General features: G+C 44.5%; 1 protein-coding gene across 1 annotated transcript; it reads left to right on the top strand.

Moving 5' to 3' along the window:
* The first annotated feature begins 210 nt into the window (after window positions 1-210).
* On the top strand, window positions 211-13,860 carry S1PR3 (sphingosine-1-phosphate receptor 3). Its single transcript, XM_048932189.1, has 2 exons — window positions 211-552; window positions 9,836-13,860. The coding sequence occupies exon 2, from the start codon at window positions 10,017-10,019 to the stop codon at window positions 11,157-11,159; it is 1,143 nt and encodes a 380-aa protein (XP_048788146.1). The 5' UTR covers window positions 211-552; window positions 9,836-10,016; the 3' UTR covers window positions 11,160-13,860.
* Window positions 13,861-15,912: the final 2,052 nt, after the last annotated feature.

Genomic DNA, 15,912 nt, shown 5'->3' with positions numbered 1-15,912 from the left:
ACATGCTAATAATTCGAGATGAGTAAGAACTACCTAGAATTTCCTCCCCCTCTTCTCTCCAACAGCACTTAGATGGTCCGCAAAAATACTCCGCAGTGGGCTTTGTTGCCCCGCTCTTCTCTCTCCGTGCTCACTGCTATTGTTCCACGCCCAGCCTGTCTGCATCGACAGACTGACAGCGGGACAGGCAGAACAGGACGGAGGCGGGAGGAGGCGGGCAGACTTCGGGGTTGAGGAGGGGGCCGGCCGGTCGGGGCGGCTCCGGGCCGGCGGGAAGCGCTGGCGGGGAACGGCTGCTGCCATCTCAGACCCGCCCGACCTGGCCCGGCCCGGCCCGGCCCCAGCACAGCCCGCGAGCTCGAGAGCTGCTGCCACTGAGCTTCGGGGGCGGGAGGCAGGTACTGTTCCTCGCGGCGCGGCCCTCTATCCGGCGTCGGTGCGGCAGTGGGTGAGTGCTGTGAATCCCCTGTCCGGCCGCCAGGGAGCTCTTGTTCGGAGCTGGAAAGTTGCAGAAGGCGGCGAGCCCAGGATGCGGCGCGGAGCGGCAGAGCGGTGAGTGGGGCGCCGAGCGCCGGGGGTAGGTGACGCCGGCCTTCTGCGAGCATTCCGGAGCTGTCGGGGTTGTGCTCGGACGGCTCCAACGAGTGCTTTGTCACATACCTCTCCTCCCCTCCCCCCACCCCGCCCCCCGAAGTTCGAGTTGCTGAGAAATTAGAGTTTGCGAACTGAGTGCTGATTTTTTGGGGCTGGGAGGAATAAGTTGAGAGCAGCAGGGGCCGGCAGGGGGGAATAAGTGAATATTCCTTCTTTTAGCTTGCTTACATGCAGGAACAACACTGGACGGGACTGCGAGGTGCCCGTGTGCTGTTCGGGGTTACAGAATGCAAACGGATGTCTGACTTTCAAAGCCAAAAAGTAACCATTACTAACGGCCGTAAACTGCCAGAACATTCACTTCAAAAAAAATTATTTTAAAATTTATTTGAGTTGTCCAATACATTGTTTTGCAGCAGATGTTTGTTGTCTGGATGCTATTTACATTGAGCATGGCTGTTCTTAAAAGCCTTTTTTTAAATTTGACACTGCCAGGGTTACCAGAGAAATTGCACACATTTACTTTTAATCTATAAAGGCTTTAAAATATACAATGGTTTGGCTGTGAATATACGTTCTTGTCTTTCCCTTTGCTTTTCTTAAAATTGTAATTTGTGGCCAAAGCATATGGCAACGTGTGGAAGAGAAGGAAGAACAGGAATGTGTGTGGCGGTGTTGAGGGGGGCTCCAGTCTGTTTGGGCATGTATTTTCATGGATGATTGGAAGGTAGGAAAATACAGAATCCAGATGAGTTGCAGTGGGTGTCCGAAACTTAACTGGATTTTATGCTGTTGTGAAGGGGAAATGTAAGGAGCAGTAAATTAAGTCTTGTTTTCATTTGTGTTTTGTAAGATTGACTTAGGCTACCATGAAAATTGTTTGGCTCAGTGTTTTGAAAATATATACTTCTTATTTTTGCTGCTGTAAATTGCACAGTGACTCATGAGATGGTGGCTGCCCTTTACTCCCTATGGGTCTCTGAGCAGAATGCCTGCTGAGAACAGAGGTATGCTGCAGATAGTTGCGGAAGGGTGCTGGGAGTCTGCATTATCACAGAATCACAGAATGGCCTGGGTTGGAAGGGACCTCAAGGATTGTAAATCTCCAACCCCCCTGCCACATGCAGGGCTACCAACCTCCCTGTTTAATGCTAGGCCAGGCTGCCCAGAGTCCCCTTTTCCTCTTGTCCTGATATCTGAGGGCTAGCTGATATCTACACTTTCAAAGAGTTGATTCCCCTCATGTTTGTAGGCTCCCTTTAGGTACTGAAAGGCTGCAATGAGGTCACCCCGCAGCCTTCTTTTCTCCAGGCTGAACAAGCCCAGCGCCATCAGCCTGTCTTTGTAGGGGAGGTGCTCCAGTCCCCTGACCATCTTCGTGACTCTCCTCTGGACCCTCTCCAATAGCTCTCCGTCTTTCTTGTACTGGGGGCTCCAGAGCTGGACAGTTACTACTGCAGGTGGGGCCTCTCAAGAGCAGAGTAGAGGGGGACAATCACTCCCTGTCCCTGCTGGCCACCCCTCTTCTCATAGAACCCAGGATACCATTTGCTTTCCGAGCTGCTGGCACACTGCTGGCTCACATTAAACTTTTCATCTGTCAGGATCCACAGGTCCTTCTCCATAGGGCTGCTCTCAAGGACTGCTCCTTCTGGTCTGTATGGATGCCTGGGTTTCCTCCGGCCCAAGTGCAAAACCTTGCACTTTGCCATGTTGAACCTCATTAGGTTCACCCAGGCCCACCTTTCAGCCCTCTGAATGGCATCCCTTCCTTCAACCGTGTCAACCGCACCACTCAGCTTGGTGTCATCAGCAAACTTGCTGAGCGTGCACTCGATTCCGTCATCGATGTCATTGATAAAGATGTTACAAAGCACCCATCCAAAGAGAGACCCCTGTCTCGTCATCAGCTCCCTGCTGCCTTCAGGTACTGGGAGTTCCACAGTCCCAGAGGAAAACTGCAGGTTGTCCCCAGCAGCCTTACCCAGGCTTACCTGTGGAGAGCCCAGCTTGCCCACCTGCTAGTGGTATGTCTGGGGAGGGTGGTAGAGATGTACCAGGGGGCAGAACTGAGTGTTACCGACTTTCATGCGGAATTGACCTTTCCATGTGGGAGGCAGTATCATCAGACTCTGGGAACATCAGCTGTGGTGGTGAGCTCTACTGCAACTTGGAAGGATGCATGAGGATCTTGGACCTCTGCAGGAGACCACACTAACAGCTACTGAAATCATAAAATGTAGCGGTGGGCAAGAAGGTTTGCCAGCATGGGCAGATCGTGATGTTCACAGCCACACTGCTCACCCAGCTGCTTTTTCCATCCTCAGAATAGGCAGGAAAGGAGGCAGCTGAATTGTGCTCCACTTGGCTGTGGTTCTTGGCATCGTTCCTTTGTTTGAACACGCATCCACAAGGAGTCATAGTCAGGTTGCCCTTGCTCTGCCTATAGTTTTATGCTTCTTGTGGTGCCTGGTGGTGCAGCAGTAGAGATTCTCCTCTTTCCTTTAGAGAGAATGAAGTGGGTTTCTCGCTGTATCTCAGGGTACTGAGGTACTTAACCACAGCAGTGCTGAATGTGAAATGCACACCAACATATTCTTCATGTTCTTTTTTCACTGTTTAAAGGTAAGGTCCATACTTTGCAGCTAGTGACTAGTCCTCTGCATCTGGCTGGCACAGAGACATTTGGAGGACTAGTTTGTAGAGCTGTCAGGAAGCAGTGGTTCTAAATCTGACTGCTGCTATCTCATTGTTATAGTACACAACCAATTGTATAATTTCTGAGTTACTGACTACAAAGAAGGAGAAGAATGAAAACAATCTTTAAAAAATGGCATGGCTGAATGCTGCTGCCAGAAAGGAGTAGTTTTTAATTTAGTGTATTTCAGGTGACTTTTCAGGTGTATTTCAGGTACTTTCAGGTGACTAGTGAGTCAAATTCATTCCCATAGAGTCCTGGTGAATACTGTTACATTCTCCACTGCCTTGACACTGGGCTGTCAGAGGCAGATTTACCAGTGATACTGAATTTGCTGTAATAATTTTAAGAGAAGAAGTAATTATAAACAATGAAAAAGACCCAGTGTAATTTCTGCTGATTGAGTGCATCACCCATGCTTTCTGCCAGGGAAACTGGTATAGCACCATTGCCTTCAATAGAGTCAGAATGAAATGCATTTGCTCTGTGATAGAAGAGTATCATATCTCTGCTTGGAAAAGTCTTACAGAAACACGCATTTTGTTGCATGTGGTGTTGTAACAACACTGAGTACAATTCTCTCAAGCAGTCTGATGCTAGTTAAGCTGTCATTAATGAATACTTTTCTAATCAAATATAATTGCTTATTGTACAGTGACAAGCACTTGCAATTCATATGAACAGTGGCATTTTGTTGTAACTCAATACAATGAAAGATTGTGATAGTCTGTGATAACAGTGTACAGATTTTAACTGAATTACAATTAGATTGAACCTTGGCTGAGGTGAAGCTCAGAGCTTTGCTGTTCATGCTTCAGAAAAACGGTGAACAACTTGAGGGCCCAGTTCAGATCAGGAGAAATGAATGAGGGGATTGCCATCTTCAGAAAGAAAAAGACTTACAGCTCCAAGAGATAACTGTGCTTCTTGCATAACCTCTCCCTGTGGTTCTCTCCACCAAAGAATTTTGGACATAGAGACTAGAATGGGCGAATAATAATAGAAAATCACTCTCTCAGACAATCATTTTGATATGTCCGGAATGTGATAATGAAATTATGTCATGTCACCACAAGCTTTTGTTAGGTTCATTCTTTTCTGAAGGAGAGAATTAAGGAAAAGGGAGGGTGGGAAAAATGGGTTGGGTCATCCTTTACTCCATTTACATTCAACTGGGACTTGCTTTGCTCCTCCAGTCTTCTACAAGGCACTTGAAATTCCACTCCCAGTTCTGAAGTGTACAAAACGATGTGCTGGAATAGTGGTAACTCAGGAGCTTTTGTGATCTTCAGAAACCTGTGTGCTTTCCAATGAAAGTACATACACTCCTGCATTAAGCCTAAGCCTACTGACAGTAAGCCTGCATACCTCAGTTATGTAGAATAATTAAGAGAGTCCTTGCACCGTATAGGTCAGAGGTTGAAAACTGCTGGTGTACTAGTCGAGGCTGAAATCTCTAATTCATCTCTTGATGTCTTCTTTTGAAAGTGCCTTTGACATATTTGGGAAATGCTCATGGCCATTTTGTAAATAGTATATATATATGAGTTCTAGCTCCTATAAATTCCTAAAATTAAGTTACACTAGGGGGAGGGCAGACCAATAGAAAGTGACCTCCATGTAGCAGAAATTTTATTTTCCTATTTTTCATGAATTAAAAAAAAAACACACAAATTTGCTTCAGATGGAATCAGTTCTGTTCTTGTCTTCATCCTTGTTTGGTAGCTGAACTGAAAAATTGGCTATCCATTCAACCTTACTGCATGCACTTGAGGCATGAGCACTGATTCTCATTGAAGTATGCAGTGCCTGTCACATTTTGGTAGAGTATTAAGCGCTTCTGTCACCGCCTGATATTTTTATAAAGCTGTATAGATCTCTTCCAATACTTATGCATGGAAGTGCAAAAAAAGAGGTAAGAGAATCAATCTGCTGTGAAAATGCATCATTTCAAAGTCCATGGGAAAATGCTACAATTAATCTAAGTCTCCATTTGAAGAACAGAAGTAAATTGAAAAGAACAATGAATGGTCATTTTAGTATTTAAAAAAGAAAAATCTTAAATCAGTGTCTTTTATACATACTCTATTTTCGGGGCCTACTTGGAGCTGTCTCATGGGCTAGGGTGTTGGAAGGCAAGGGGGCCTGTGAGAGCTGGTCAGCATTTAAGCAGCTCTTCTTCCAAGCTCAGGATCGGTGCGTCCCTGTGAGGAAGAAATCGGGAAAGGGTGGCAGGAGACCTGTGTGGATGAGCAAGGAGCTCATGCACAAACTCAAAGGAAAGAAGAAGGCCCATGAAATTGTGGAAAAAGGGTCTGACTACTTGGGAAGAATACAGGAATGTTGTCAGGGTCTGCAGGGATGCGACAAGGAAGGCTAAAGCCTGCCTGGAATTAAATCTGGCAAAGGGGATAAAGGATAATAAAAAAGGTTTTTTCAAGTACATTAACAGTAAAAGGAAGACTAGGGAGAATGTGGCTTCCCTGCTAAGTGACGGGGGTGTTCTGGTAACGGGGGATGCTGAGAAGGCGGAGATACTGAATGCCTTCTTTGCTTCTGTCTTCAGTGAAAAAGCTCCCCCTCGGGAATCTGAGACCCTGGAGGTTAGTGAGAGGATCTGGGGAATGGAAGACCCCCCCTTCTGTCAGGGAAGAGGTGGTCCGGGAGCGCCTAGGCAACATCAGTGTTCAGAAATCCATGGGACCCGATGGGATTCATCCACGGGTGCTGAAGGAGCTGGCAGAGGTGATTGCTGAACCGCTTTCTGTCATCTTTGAGAAGTCTTGGAGGACGGGAGAGGTGCCTGAAGACTGGAAGATAGCCAACGTCACCCCGGTCTTCAAAAAAGGCAAGAAGGAAGACCCAGGCAATTATAGGCCAGTCAGCCTCACCTCTGTCCCTGGAAAGGTACCTGGAAAGGTCCCTGGAAACCTGGAAAGGTTTCCATCAGGAGAGGGGTGGCCAGCAGGGACAGGGAGGTGATTGTCCCTCTCTACTCGGCTCTTGTGAGGCCCCATCTGGAGTACTGTGTCCAGGTGTGGAGCCCTCAGTACAAGAAAGACATTGAGATTTTGGAAAGGGTCCAGAGGAGGGCGACTAAGATGATCAGGGGGCTGGAGCACCTCCCCTATGAGGACAGGCTGAGGGAGTTGGGCTTGTTCAGCCTGGAGAAGAGAAGGCTGCGGGGTGACCTCATTGCAGCCTATCAATACCTGAAGGGAACCTACACCCAGGAGGGGAGTAAACTCTTCAAAAGGGCTGACAACAGCAGGACTAGGGGAAATGGTTTTAAGTTGAAGGAGGGAAGATTTAGGTTAGATGTTAGGGGGAAGTTCTTTACTAGGAGAGTGGTTAGGCCCTGGAACGGGCTGCCCAGGGAGGTTGTGGATGCCCCGTCCTTGGACGTGTTTAAGGCCAGGTTGGACGGGGTCCTGGGCAACCTGATCTAAATGTGTATGTTTGGTGGCCCTGCTAGGCAGGGGGGTTGGAACTACATGATCCTTGGGGTCCCTTCCAACCCAGGTGATTCTGTGATTCTGTGATTCTGTGAAAGGTGATGGAACAGCTTGTACTGGATGTCATCTCCAGACAACTGGAAGAAGAGGAGGTTATCAGGAGTAGTCAGCACGGGTTCACAAGGGGGAGGTCGTGCTTGACCAACCTGGTAGCCTTCTATGATGTTGTCTCTGGCTGGGTGGATAGGGGGAGAGCAGTGGATGTAGTCTACCTTGATTTCAGCAAGGCATTTGATACTGTCCCCCACGACGTCCTTATAACAAAGCTGAGGAAGTGTGGGATAGATGAGTGGACAGTGAGGTGGGTTGAGAACTGGCTGACTGGCAGAGCACAGAGGGTCGTTGTTGGTGGTGCAGAGTCCGGTTGGAGGCCTGTAACTAGCGGTGTTCCTCAGGGGTCTGTGCTGGGTCCGGTCTTGTTCAACATCTTCATCAATGACCTTGATGAGGGGATAATGACCACCCTCAGCAAGTTTGCTGATGATACGAAGTTGGGAGGATTGGCTGACACGCCTGAAGGCTGTGTTGCCATTCAGCAAGACCTGGATAGGCTGGAGAGCTGGGCAGAAAAAAACCGGATGAGGTTTAACAAAAGCAAGTGTAGAGTCTTGCATCTGGGGAGGAATAATTGCATGCACCAGTACAGGTTGGGGGATGACCTGCTGGAGGGGAGCTCTGTGGAAAGGGACCTGGGTGTCCTGGTGGATGACAGGTTGGCCATGAGCCAGCAGTGTGCCCTTGTGGCCAAAAAGGCCAATGGCATCCTGGGCTGCATTAAAAAGAGCGTGGCCAGCAGGTCAAAGGAGGTGATCCTCCCCCTCTACTCTGCCCTGGTAAGACCTCATCTGGAGTACTGCATCCAGTTCTGGGCTCCCCAGTACAAAAAAGACAGGGATCTCTTGGAAAGAGTCCAGCGGAGGGCCACGAAGATGGTGAAGGGCCTGGAGCATCTCCCCTATGAGGAAAGGCTGAGTGAACTGGGTCTGTTCAGCCTTGAGAAAAGGAGACTGAGAGGGGACCTGATCCAGGTCTATAAATATCTAAGGTGTGGGGGGCAGAATGGCGAGGCCGGACTCTTTTCAGTGGTGAGTGGAGACAGGACAAGGGGAAACGGCTGGAAACTGCAGCATAGGAAGTTCCGCACAAACATGCGCAAGAACTTCTTTACAGCGAGGTGACGGAGCACTGGAACAGGCTGCCCAGGGAGGTGGTGGAGTCTCCTTCTCTGGAGATGTTCAAGACCTGCCTGGATGCCTACCTGTGTGACCTACTGTAGGGAACCTGCTTTGGCAGGGGGGTTGGACTCGATGATCTCTGGAGGTCCCTTCCAACCCCTACAATTCTGTGATTCTGTGATTTTATATCTAGATCTGTGTCCAGGTGGAGACCAGTAATGAGTGGTGTCTTCCAATGGTCCATCTCGGATCTAGTCCTTTTCAGCACAGTGGGATCGAGTGCTCTGTTTGATGATGACACAAGCTGAGTAGTACAGTTGACGTAGCAGACGGAAGGAATGCCATCCATAGGGACCTATACAGGCTCAAAAAGTGGGCACAGATAAACCTATTGAGGTTCAACAAGGACAAGTGCAGAGAGACTCAGGACAATCTCAGATATGAGTACAGACTGGGAGAAGAGCTCATTGATAACAGCCCTGCAGGGAAGGTCTTGGAAATCCTTGTGGATGAAAATCTGTACATGAGCCAGCAGTGTGTGCTTGCAGCTGGGGCTGTATTCTGGGCTGCATCAGAGGAGGGGTGGCCAGCAGGGTGAGGGACGTGATTGTCCCTCTCTACTCTGCCTTTGTGAGGCCTCATCTGGAGTTCTGCATCCAGGTCTGGGATCCTGAGTACAGGAGAGATGGGGAGCTATTGGAGCAGGTCCAGAGAAGGGCCATGAGGATGGTCGAAGGGTAGCTCTCCTAAGAGAAAAGATTGAGTGAATTGGGCTTGTTTAAGTTGGAGAAGAGTAGGCTCCAAAGGAGACCCCATTGTTGCCTTCCAGTACTTGAAGGGAGTTTATTAGCAGGAGGGGAACCTATTTTTTACATAATCTAATAGTGAAACAACAAGGAAGAATGGCTTTAAACTAAAATGGGAGATTTAGGTTAGACATTAGGCAGAAGTTTTTTACTCATCACCCTTTGAGGCACTAGCGCAGAAAAAAACTTCTGGATGCCCCTTCCCCAGAGGTGTTCAAGGCCAGTGGGATGGGGCCACGAGCAGCCAGATCTGGTAGGTAGCAGTCCTGCCCAGGGCTGAAGGGTTGATCTTTAAAGATCACTTCCAACCAAAACTATTCTCTGATTCTGTTTTGTGCATATGCATGTGTTGCATACACAGTATAGAAAAAAAGTAATAGAAAGATGTGATTGGCTATGTTTGTTTAAAAAATGATAGTCGTTGGTCAACTAATTTGAATTTGAAGTAGGATTAGCTTTATCATGAATGGCTTTCAGAGTGTCTCCTTAACTGCAAGTAGCATAGTTTTGGTATTGTTAAGTGTGGAAAGCTATTTTACGCGTTGGCAGTGTGCACAGTGGACGAAGTTTGATGTTTTCTTGTGTTCTCTGCTGCCTTAAATCTCTGTGGAAAACTAAAAAGCAGTAATTTTGCCTTGCTACTGCTCAGGCAGTGAAGATGGGGTGGTGCTTTGGCAGTGCCACATACACTCCAGCCTTTCTGAGATTGCAGCAGTTACTGTGCACACAGGCTTGCTGGGAGCTTCTCTCTACTCCTGCTTTCTTTTTTTTTTTTTTTTTTTTTGAACTTGGAACTTTTGCAGGTGAAAACACTTACCAACAGTTCTCTACATTGAAATCATATTTCCATAGCAGAATTGAACCCATGAGGAGCAAGACCTATGGCTTCCTTACCACCAGCTTAATAAATCTGTGACCTCAGAACTCAGCCATAGCCAACATCCCTTTTGGATCCAGGGCCTGTATTACAGCTTGAGCAGTCACACAGTCTATATGGGTGATGTGTGATGACAGCGAGACTTACTTTGCATTTGTTCTTATTTTCAGAATCTGGTTTCTTAGCTGCTTTCCCAAATTAACATGAGAGACTCGCTGGATCTGGGAATATCCACTGCCTACCCAGAGGAGCACTTGGAGGATTGTGGCTTGATCTCCCTCTTGTGGAACATTACTGGAACTAAATTCTCGTGACATTAAAGAAGAAACATCCAACAGCAGCTAATAAACTATGTCAGCAGTTACTGTGATACCTGCTGCTGTTGTTGGTACTGAAGGAAATGAGGAGATGGACTCTCTGATTGTACTGCATTATAATTACACAGGAAAGCTTATTCTGAGGGAAAAGGCAACTGATAACATAGACCTTACCACTGTTGCATTTCTGATCCTATGTAGTTTCATAGTCCTGGAAAATCTGATGGTGTTGATTGCCATTTGGAAAAACAATAAATTTCACAACCGCATGTACTTTTTCATTGGCAATCTAGCTCTCTGTGATCTTTTAGCTGGAATTGTTTACAAAGTAAACATTCTTATGTCTGGGAAGAAAACTCTGAGCTTGTCCTCCACAATTTGGTTTATTAGGGAAGGCAGTATGTTTGTTGCGTTAGGAGCCTCCACCTTCAGCTTATTAGCAATAGCTATTGAACGACACTTGACAATGATTAAGATGAGGCCTTATGATGCAAATAAAAAATACAGAGTGTTCCTTCTCATTGGAACCTGCTGGCTTATTTCAATATCCTTGGGTGCCTTGCCCATCCTTGGCTGGAACTGTATAAACAACTTGCCAGATTGCTCAACAATTTTGCCTCTTTACTCCAAGAAGTATGTTGTATTCTGCATTAGTATCTTCATAGCCATTCTGGTAGCCATTGTTATCCTTTATGCACGCATCTACATCCTGGTAAAGTCCAGCAGCCGTAATGTCACTAACCATAATAACTCAGAGCGGTCCATGGCACTCCTCAGGACTGTTGTGATTGTTGTTAGTGTCTTCATTGCCTGTTGGTCACCTCTGTTCATTCTGTTCCTTATTGATGTGGCCTGCCAAGTCAGGGAATGCTCTGTCCTATTCAAAGCCAACTGGTTTATAGCTTTGGCTGTCATCAATTCTGCAATGAATCCTATCATCTATACTTTGGCTAGTAAGGAAATGCGTCGAGCTTTCTTTCGCCTTGTTTGTGGCTGCCTGGTGAGATCCAGGGCAGCCAGATCTTTGCCTATCCAGCCCACACCAGATCACAGCCGAAGTAAGTCCAGCAGCAGCAACACCCAGAAGCCAAAGGATGATTTCCCACAGATTAGCATTCCGTCACGTGTCATTGGGAAACATGAATCTTCATTTTACAATGGAAGCTTCTGTAAGTAAAATATTCCTCAAGACAAGGACCTTTCTAAACTACAAGTGTAGTTTAACTATTCGTGCACTTAAATTTTAGGGGGAAACACTAAACAATTATTTAACTTTAAGGACTTCACCATCAACAGTCATTTGCTTTGCGTATCTTTCAGTAAGGCATCCAGAAAAAACTTTTCATGCTACTCAACAGCAAGTTCAGAGACCATGCACATCTATTGACATTGTGACCGTGGTGGAATTACGTTGTGAAGCTGTACTGGACACCACTTGATCCTTCAGGACATCAGTAAAATCTGTTACATTCACTAAATGTTCACAAAATCAGTAAAACTTCAGCATTCACTAAACGCTGCTGATAATTAAAAAATGAGCCTGATTTTGTCTGACTCAGAGAAAAGCTCATTCCATATATTGGGGATTATAATTTTATGTATCTTGCTGTTATGTTAATGGCTTTATTGTATCTGTTATAAATAGCTGTATATTTGTACAATACCTTATTAAAAAGTTATTGACGGGTTAGTTAACTGTATTTTAAACATTATATTGTAGTATAGAGTATAAGGTGACGAATTATAGTAATAGGCGGATGTGTTCTGAGGGGGATTTTTAAAATACATGAAGTAGTAGCTTTAAACTGACAAACTTTGATGCCATATCAATGCAGTATTTTTGTTTCTACTGCTGCTCAAACTTTTCATGTTTAGTGAAGGACAACATGACAGTTGTCACCGACATTTCACGATTTATTTTAAGCATGCAGTAGTAAATAACTATTGTGAGAGGTTATGTATGTTTGCTATTTAAAGCAGTTAAAATGTGACCCAACCATACATAAATCAAGGGTGTGTATTATTTCAATGCATATATTTTTACTTACTATTTTTAGTGTATTTAAACATGCATGTAAAACCCATGTAAACCTGTGTACCTTGTGAATGCACTACCTAAATTGAGATTCTTAAGTTTCTGAAGCAGAGATGTATAATTTCAGAGAGCAGTGAACCACAACCTGGTTCTTGTGGAGTTCCTCGTTCTCCCTCTGGGCACGACCATAACATGGGATTGTGAAATAAATTGTCCTTGGGAAGAGGCCCCACCAGTAGGATGAGATCCCATTTTTTGGCAGGGGGACATTATGCTTCTATCATCTCTGAGCACTTTTGTAGATACAGGAGGGAAGATGTGGTACAACAGAATCATGCTGAACAGCATCTCTCAGTTTATACCAGGCCCTGCCTTGGATCTGGAATGAGAGCCCATTCAGTTTGAAAGATCTTCCAACTTTTCAGGAGCCTCAGAATCATCCTTTTGAGGGGCAGGTCCAGAAAACCTCTATGAAAACAGCTTTGTAATTTATCACTGCCTTACCAGCCTCAGTATAGGATGCTGTTTGGCATCACTAAAACCTAAGACCTGGAGTAGATAGGACTTCAGAAGCATCTGAGTTTATATTCCCATGGAAGTGGCCTGTGGTACTTCCATCCAGTTACTTTACAGCTAGAGGCTTTGGTGTAGGTTTTCCCTTCAGTGGAAGGGAAATACTCAGATACTTCTCAATGAAAACATCTAACTTTCTTGGACTCCTTTGAAGATTCCTGTTTAATGCCTCAAACCACACTTCACCTTAAGCACTATCAGAAGAGGTTGAAGCTTTTTTAATTAATAACTTGTAGCAGCTCATCCTTAGCTTGAGTCTGATCTTAATCATTATCAACAGCATTAAGACAAGCATGTACAATGCAGAAGTGATGTAATGCCTTTAAAATGTAGAGGTTTACATTGTGATTATCTTTACAAGTTAGAAGGGTACTTGTAAATGTTTTCTTCCATTTAATGAAGTGTACGAACAAAGAACATAGACTGCATTTGAACGAACTGTGAAAGAGAGTAGTAAGTATGAATAACTTCTACCAAAAATGGTATAACACAGGGCAGATAGAGAGAAAGAACCAGACAAACAAAGCTTACCATGAACAGGAGCATACACTGCAGATAAGGACAAGGTCAGCAACTCTGTAGGTTTTTTTACAAATAAAACTGACAACATTGTATTGTTGTGGCTTAAGTTCTTAGATGCTACAGTGCTATTTGTGTGTACTTTCGGTCTTGAAGATCTGCCTTGAAGTTGCCTGTTTGGAAACTGCCTGCTAAAATGCTAATGTGCTCTTAAGTGCTAGCTTATGAAGTGGTGGCATGTGGCAGCATTTCTTGCTTTTTGTAAATGAGAAAGGCTGAGAAGACAGGACAGCTGGTGAAGAAATCATGGTGGCTGTTCCACATCAACCCTCACACTGTGTTATGATGTTACGTGATATTCCATATTTAAGTGAAAAATAAAAATTTCAGTAGCCAAAATCTAGAAACATGCCTGTAAGTACGAGTTGTGACATCTGCGTGCTAGCCTTAGCTGCTGTTAGTTGATGCATGGTACAAACAATACAAGCAACTGATGGAAGACATGATTATGTGTCAATAATAATTAAAAAAAAAAAAAAAACTCTCACTCTACTTTCTTATTTTGGGAGGTTTTTGTTTTTGTTTTTTAAGTTTTGCATTTTTTTTAGGGTAGGAAATTGGAAAGTGAGGAGTATTTCATTGCCCAGCATACTTGAAGCAGGTTCTTAGTACTCATGCTTTTTCATGGAACACTGGTAATAAAATCCACATAATACTGATAAAAATAAGATTCCTGGTCCTTCTTCAGTGGGTACAAGATATATTAGGTTAAATGCAAATTTGGGAAGATTTCATAGCAAAATTTTGGAGTAGGATAAATCAAGGGCTTAAAAGTTATGGATCCTAAACAACTAGGACGTAGCTCTACCCCCCTAAAATTTTATAAAGTTCCTTAAAATGCTGTGTAGTATCCAAACTTTTTAATATCTTGAATGATTTGAGTCTGCCAGAAATCTGAGTCGGTCTTCATTCATTACTGGTTTTACATGGAACAAAAACTGTAAAGCAAGTTCACATTTCATTCATATTTCAATTTCATGGGTTGGGATTTTCTTTTCCAGATTGCAAAAGAAATTGAAATACAACCATCTAAGGTTAAAAAAAAAAAAAAAAAACACAAAAAAAAAAACACACAAAAAAAACAAAAAACAACCACCCTTCATATTCAGCTTTCACAATTACTGAGTCTTATCGAGTATGGGTGCCATAAACATTTAGGAAACTTTTATTTGAATCTCAAAGCTTTGAGCAAAGTTGTTATGTAGCAATCATCTTTTCAGGAAATGTAGAATGATTCTGGCCTTCCTTAGAAAACACAGATGTAAATTCTGGATATCATGCCTGAAAGCACTATCTGTGAGAGCAGCAGCGAGCCCAAGGCTACTATTCTGTCAGTCTGGAGGCAGCAGAAAACAGCCTCTTCTGGAAGCTCTCTGACCATAACTGCTTTGAGGGTCTTGACTGGCTGCAACATCCATAGAAAAGGCACATTTTGCACTAAGCAACTGTAGCATTGGGTGTAGCATTGCCTGAAGCATTTGTTTTTTTCCAACAGCTTTAGTGAGGAAATGGAAAATAGACCTGGGTGTGAAATGTTAGGTGCCAAAAAGACCTCAGATCCTGAGGGCAGCCAATCCACCCCTCCTGAGCTGAGGTTTGCTAGCACCAATCAGTGTCATTTAACCCACCATTTGCAGTATAGTCTGCAGCACAGATCAGCCCTTGACTATGCTGGAAGCATGGTCCCTGGACTTGGGGACAATCTCTTCTCATGGCAAAAACTCACTAGCAGCAAGGACAGCAGCAGTGATTCAGGGGTTTCTGCATGGGTGTCTCTGGGCCATGAGGCTTAATGCAGCCTTCAGCAGGCTGCAAGCACCGTGAAGAGATGTGCACCTATGTGGACTTCAGGGGTGCAGTTCTCACCAAGAGCAATGGCATTCTTGGGCTAAACTTTTCTCCCATTAGTTTTGAGAGAAGGGTCTTTGCAAGGAACTTCTGGTGATGTAGGAAGGGAAACTGGGGAGTGTCAGCACAGCTGAATGTCCTTCAAACGTGAAGGCTTTCTTCTCAGCACACTAAACAGCCGCTCTTGTATGGATGTCATCCTTGCAGTCACTCTCCATGGAGAAACTGTGGAACTGGTTTACTCTCACTCACACATCAAGCAGGAGAGCTACCTTTTCAGGCGAGCACATCATCTGCTGCGAAGAGTATGGGCCTTTACTTGTATCAAGAAAATGTTGTTTGGCAAAAAAGAGAAGTAGAAATCAAAGTCATTTCTGTCAAAGTGAATAGAACTGCTCTAATGTAAAGTCAGCGTAGCTGACCAGTACTTTTACATACTACCTTGTCCTCTGAAATGTTTGGTCTCTATTGCTACTGTGTAATTCATTAACTTAAAAATATTCAATATCCAATCCATAGGTAGGTAGGTAGGTAGGAACTAGGTAGGTACGTAGATAGTAGATAGATAGATAGATATAGATGGATTATTAGGGAACCTGGTCATAGGAGCACAAACTCAAGCCCAGTTTACATGCATTCAGTGTTGATAGCAATGCTTGTTATTTTATTAATTTGGTTATCAAACACAAACTGAGTAATCAGAAAACAGCTGCATGACACTTACATGACACAAATTCTGTTGCTTAAGGACTTCCTCAGAGACAAGATTTGCCTCCATAACTAGAATATTACAATCAGCAGGCAGGCAAAAACTTGAGATTCACTGAAGTTTTTGGGAGTATAAGTGATCTGTTTTTCCACACACTTTATTTTTTCCTGCAGTTCTCAATTAAAA

Source organism: Lagopus muta, chromosome Z, assembly GCF_023343835.1.
Source record: "Lagopus muta isolate bLagMut1 chromosome Z, bLagMut1 primary, whole genome shotgun sequence".
NCBI lineage: Eukaryota > Metazoa > Chordata > Aves > Galliformes > Phasianidae > Lagopus > Lagopus muta.
The sequence above is the reverse complement of the archived record's forward strand: the minus strand, read 5'-3'. Positions and strand labels throughout refer to the sequence as shown.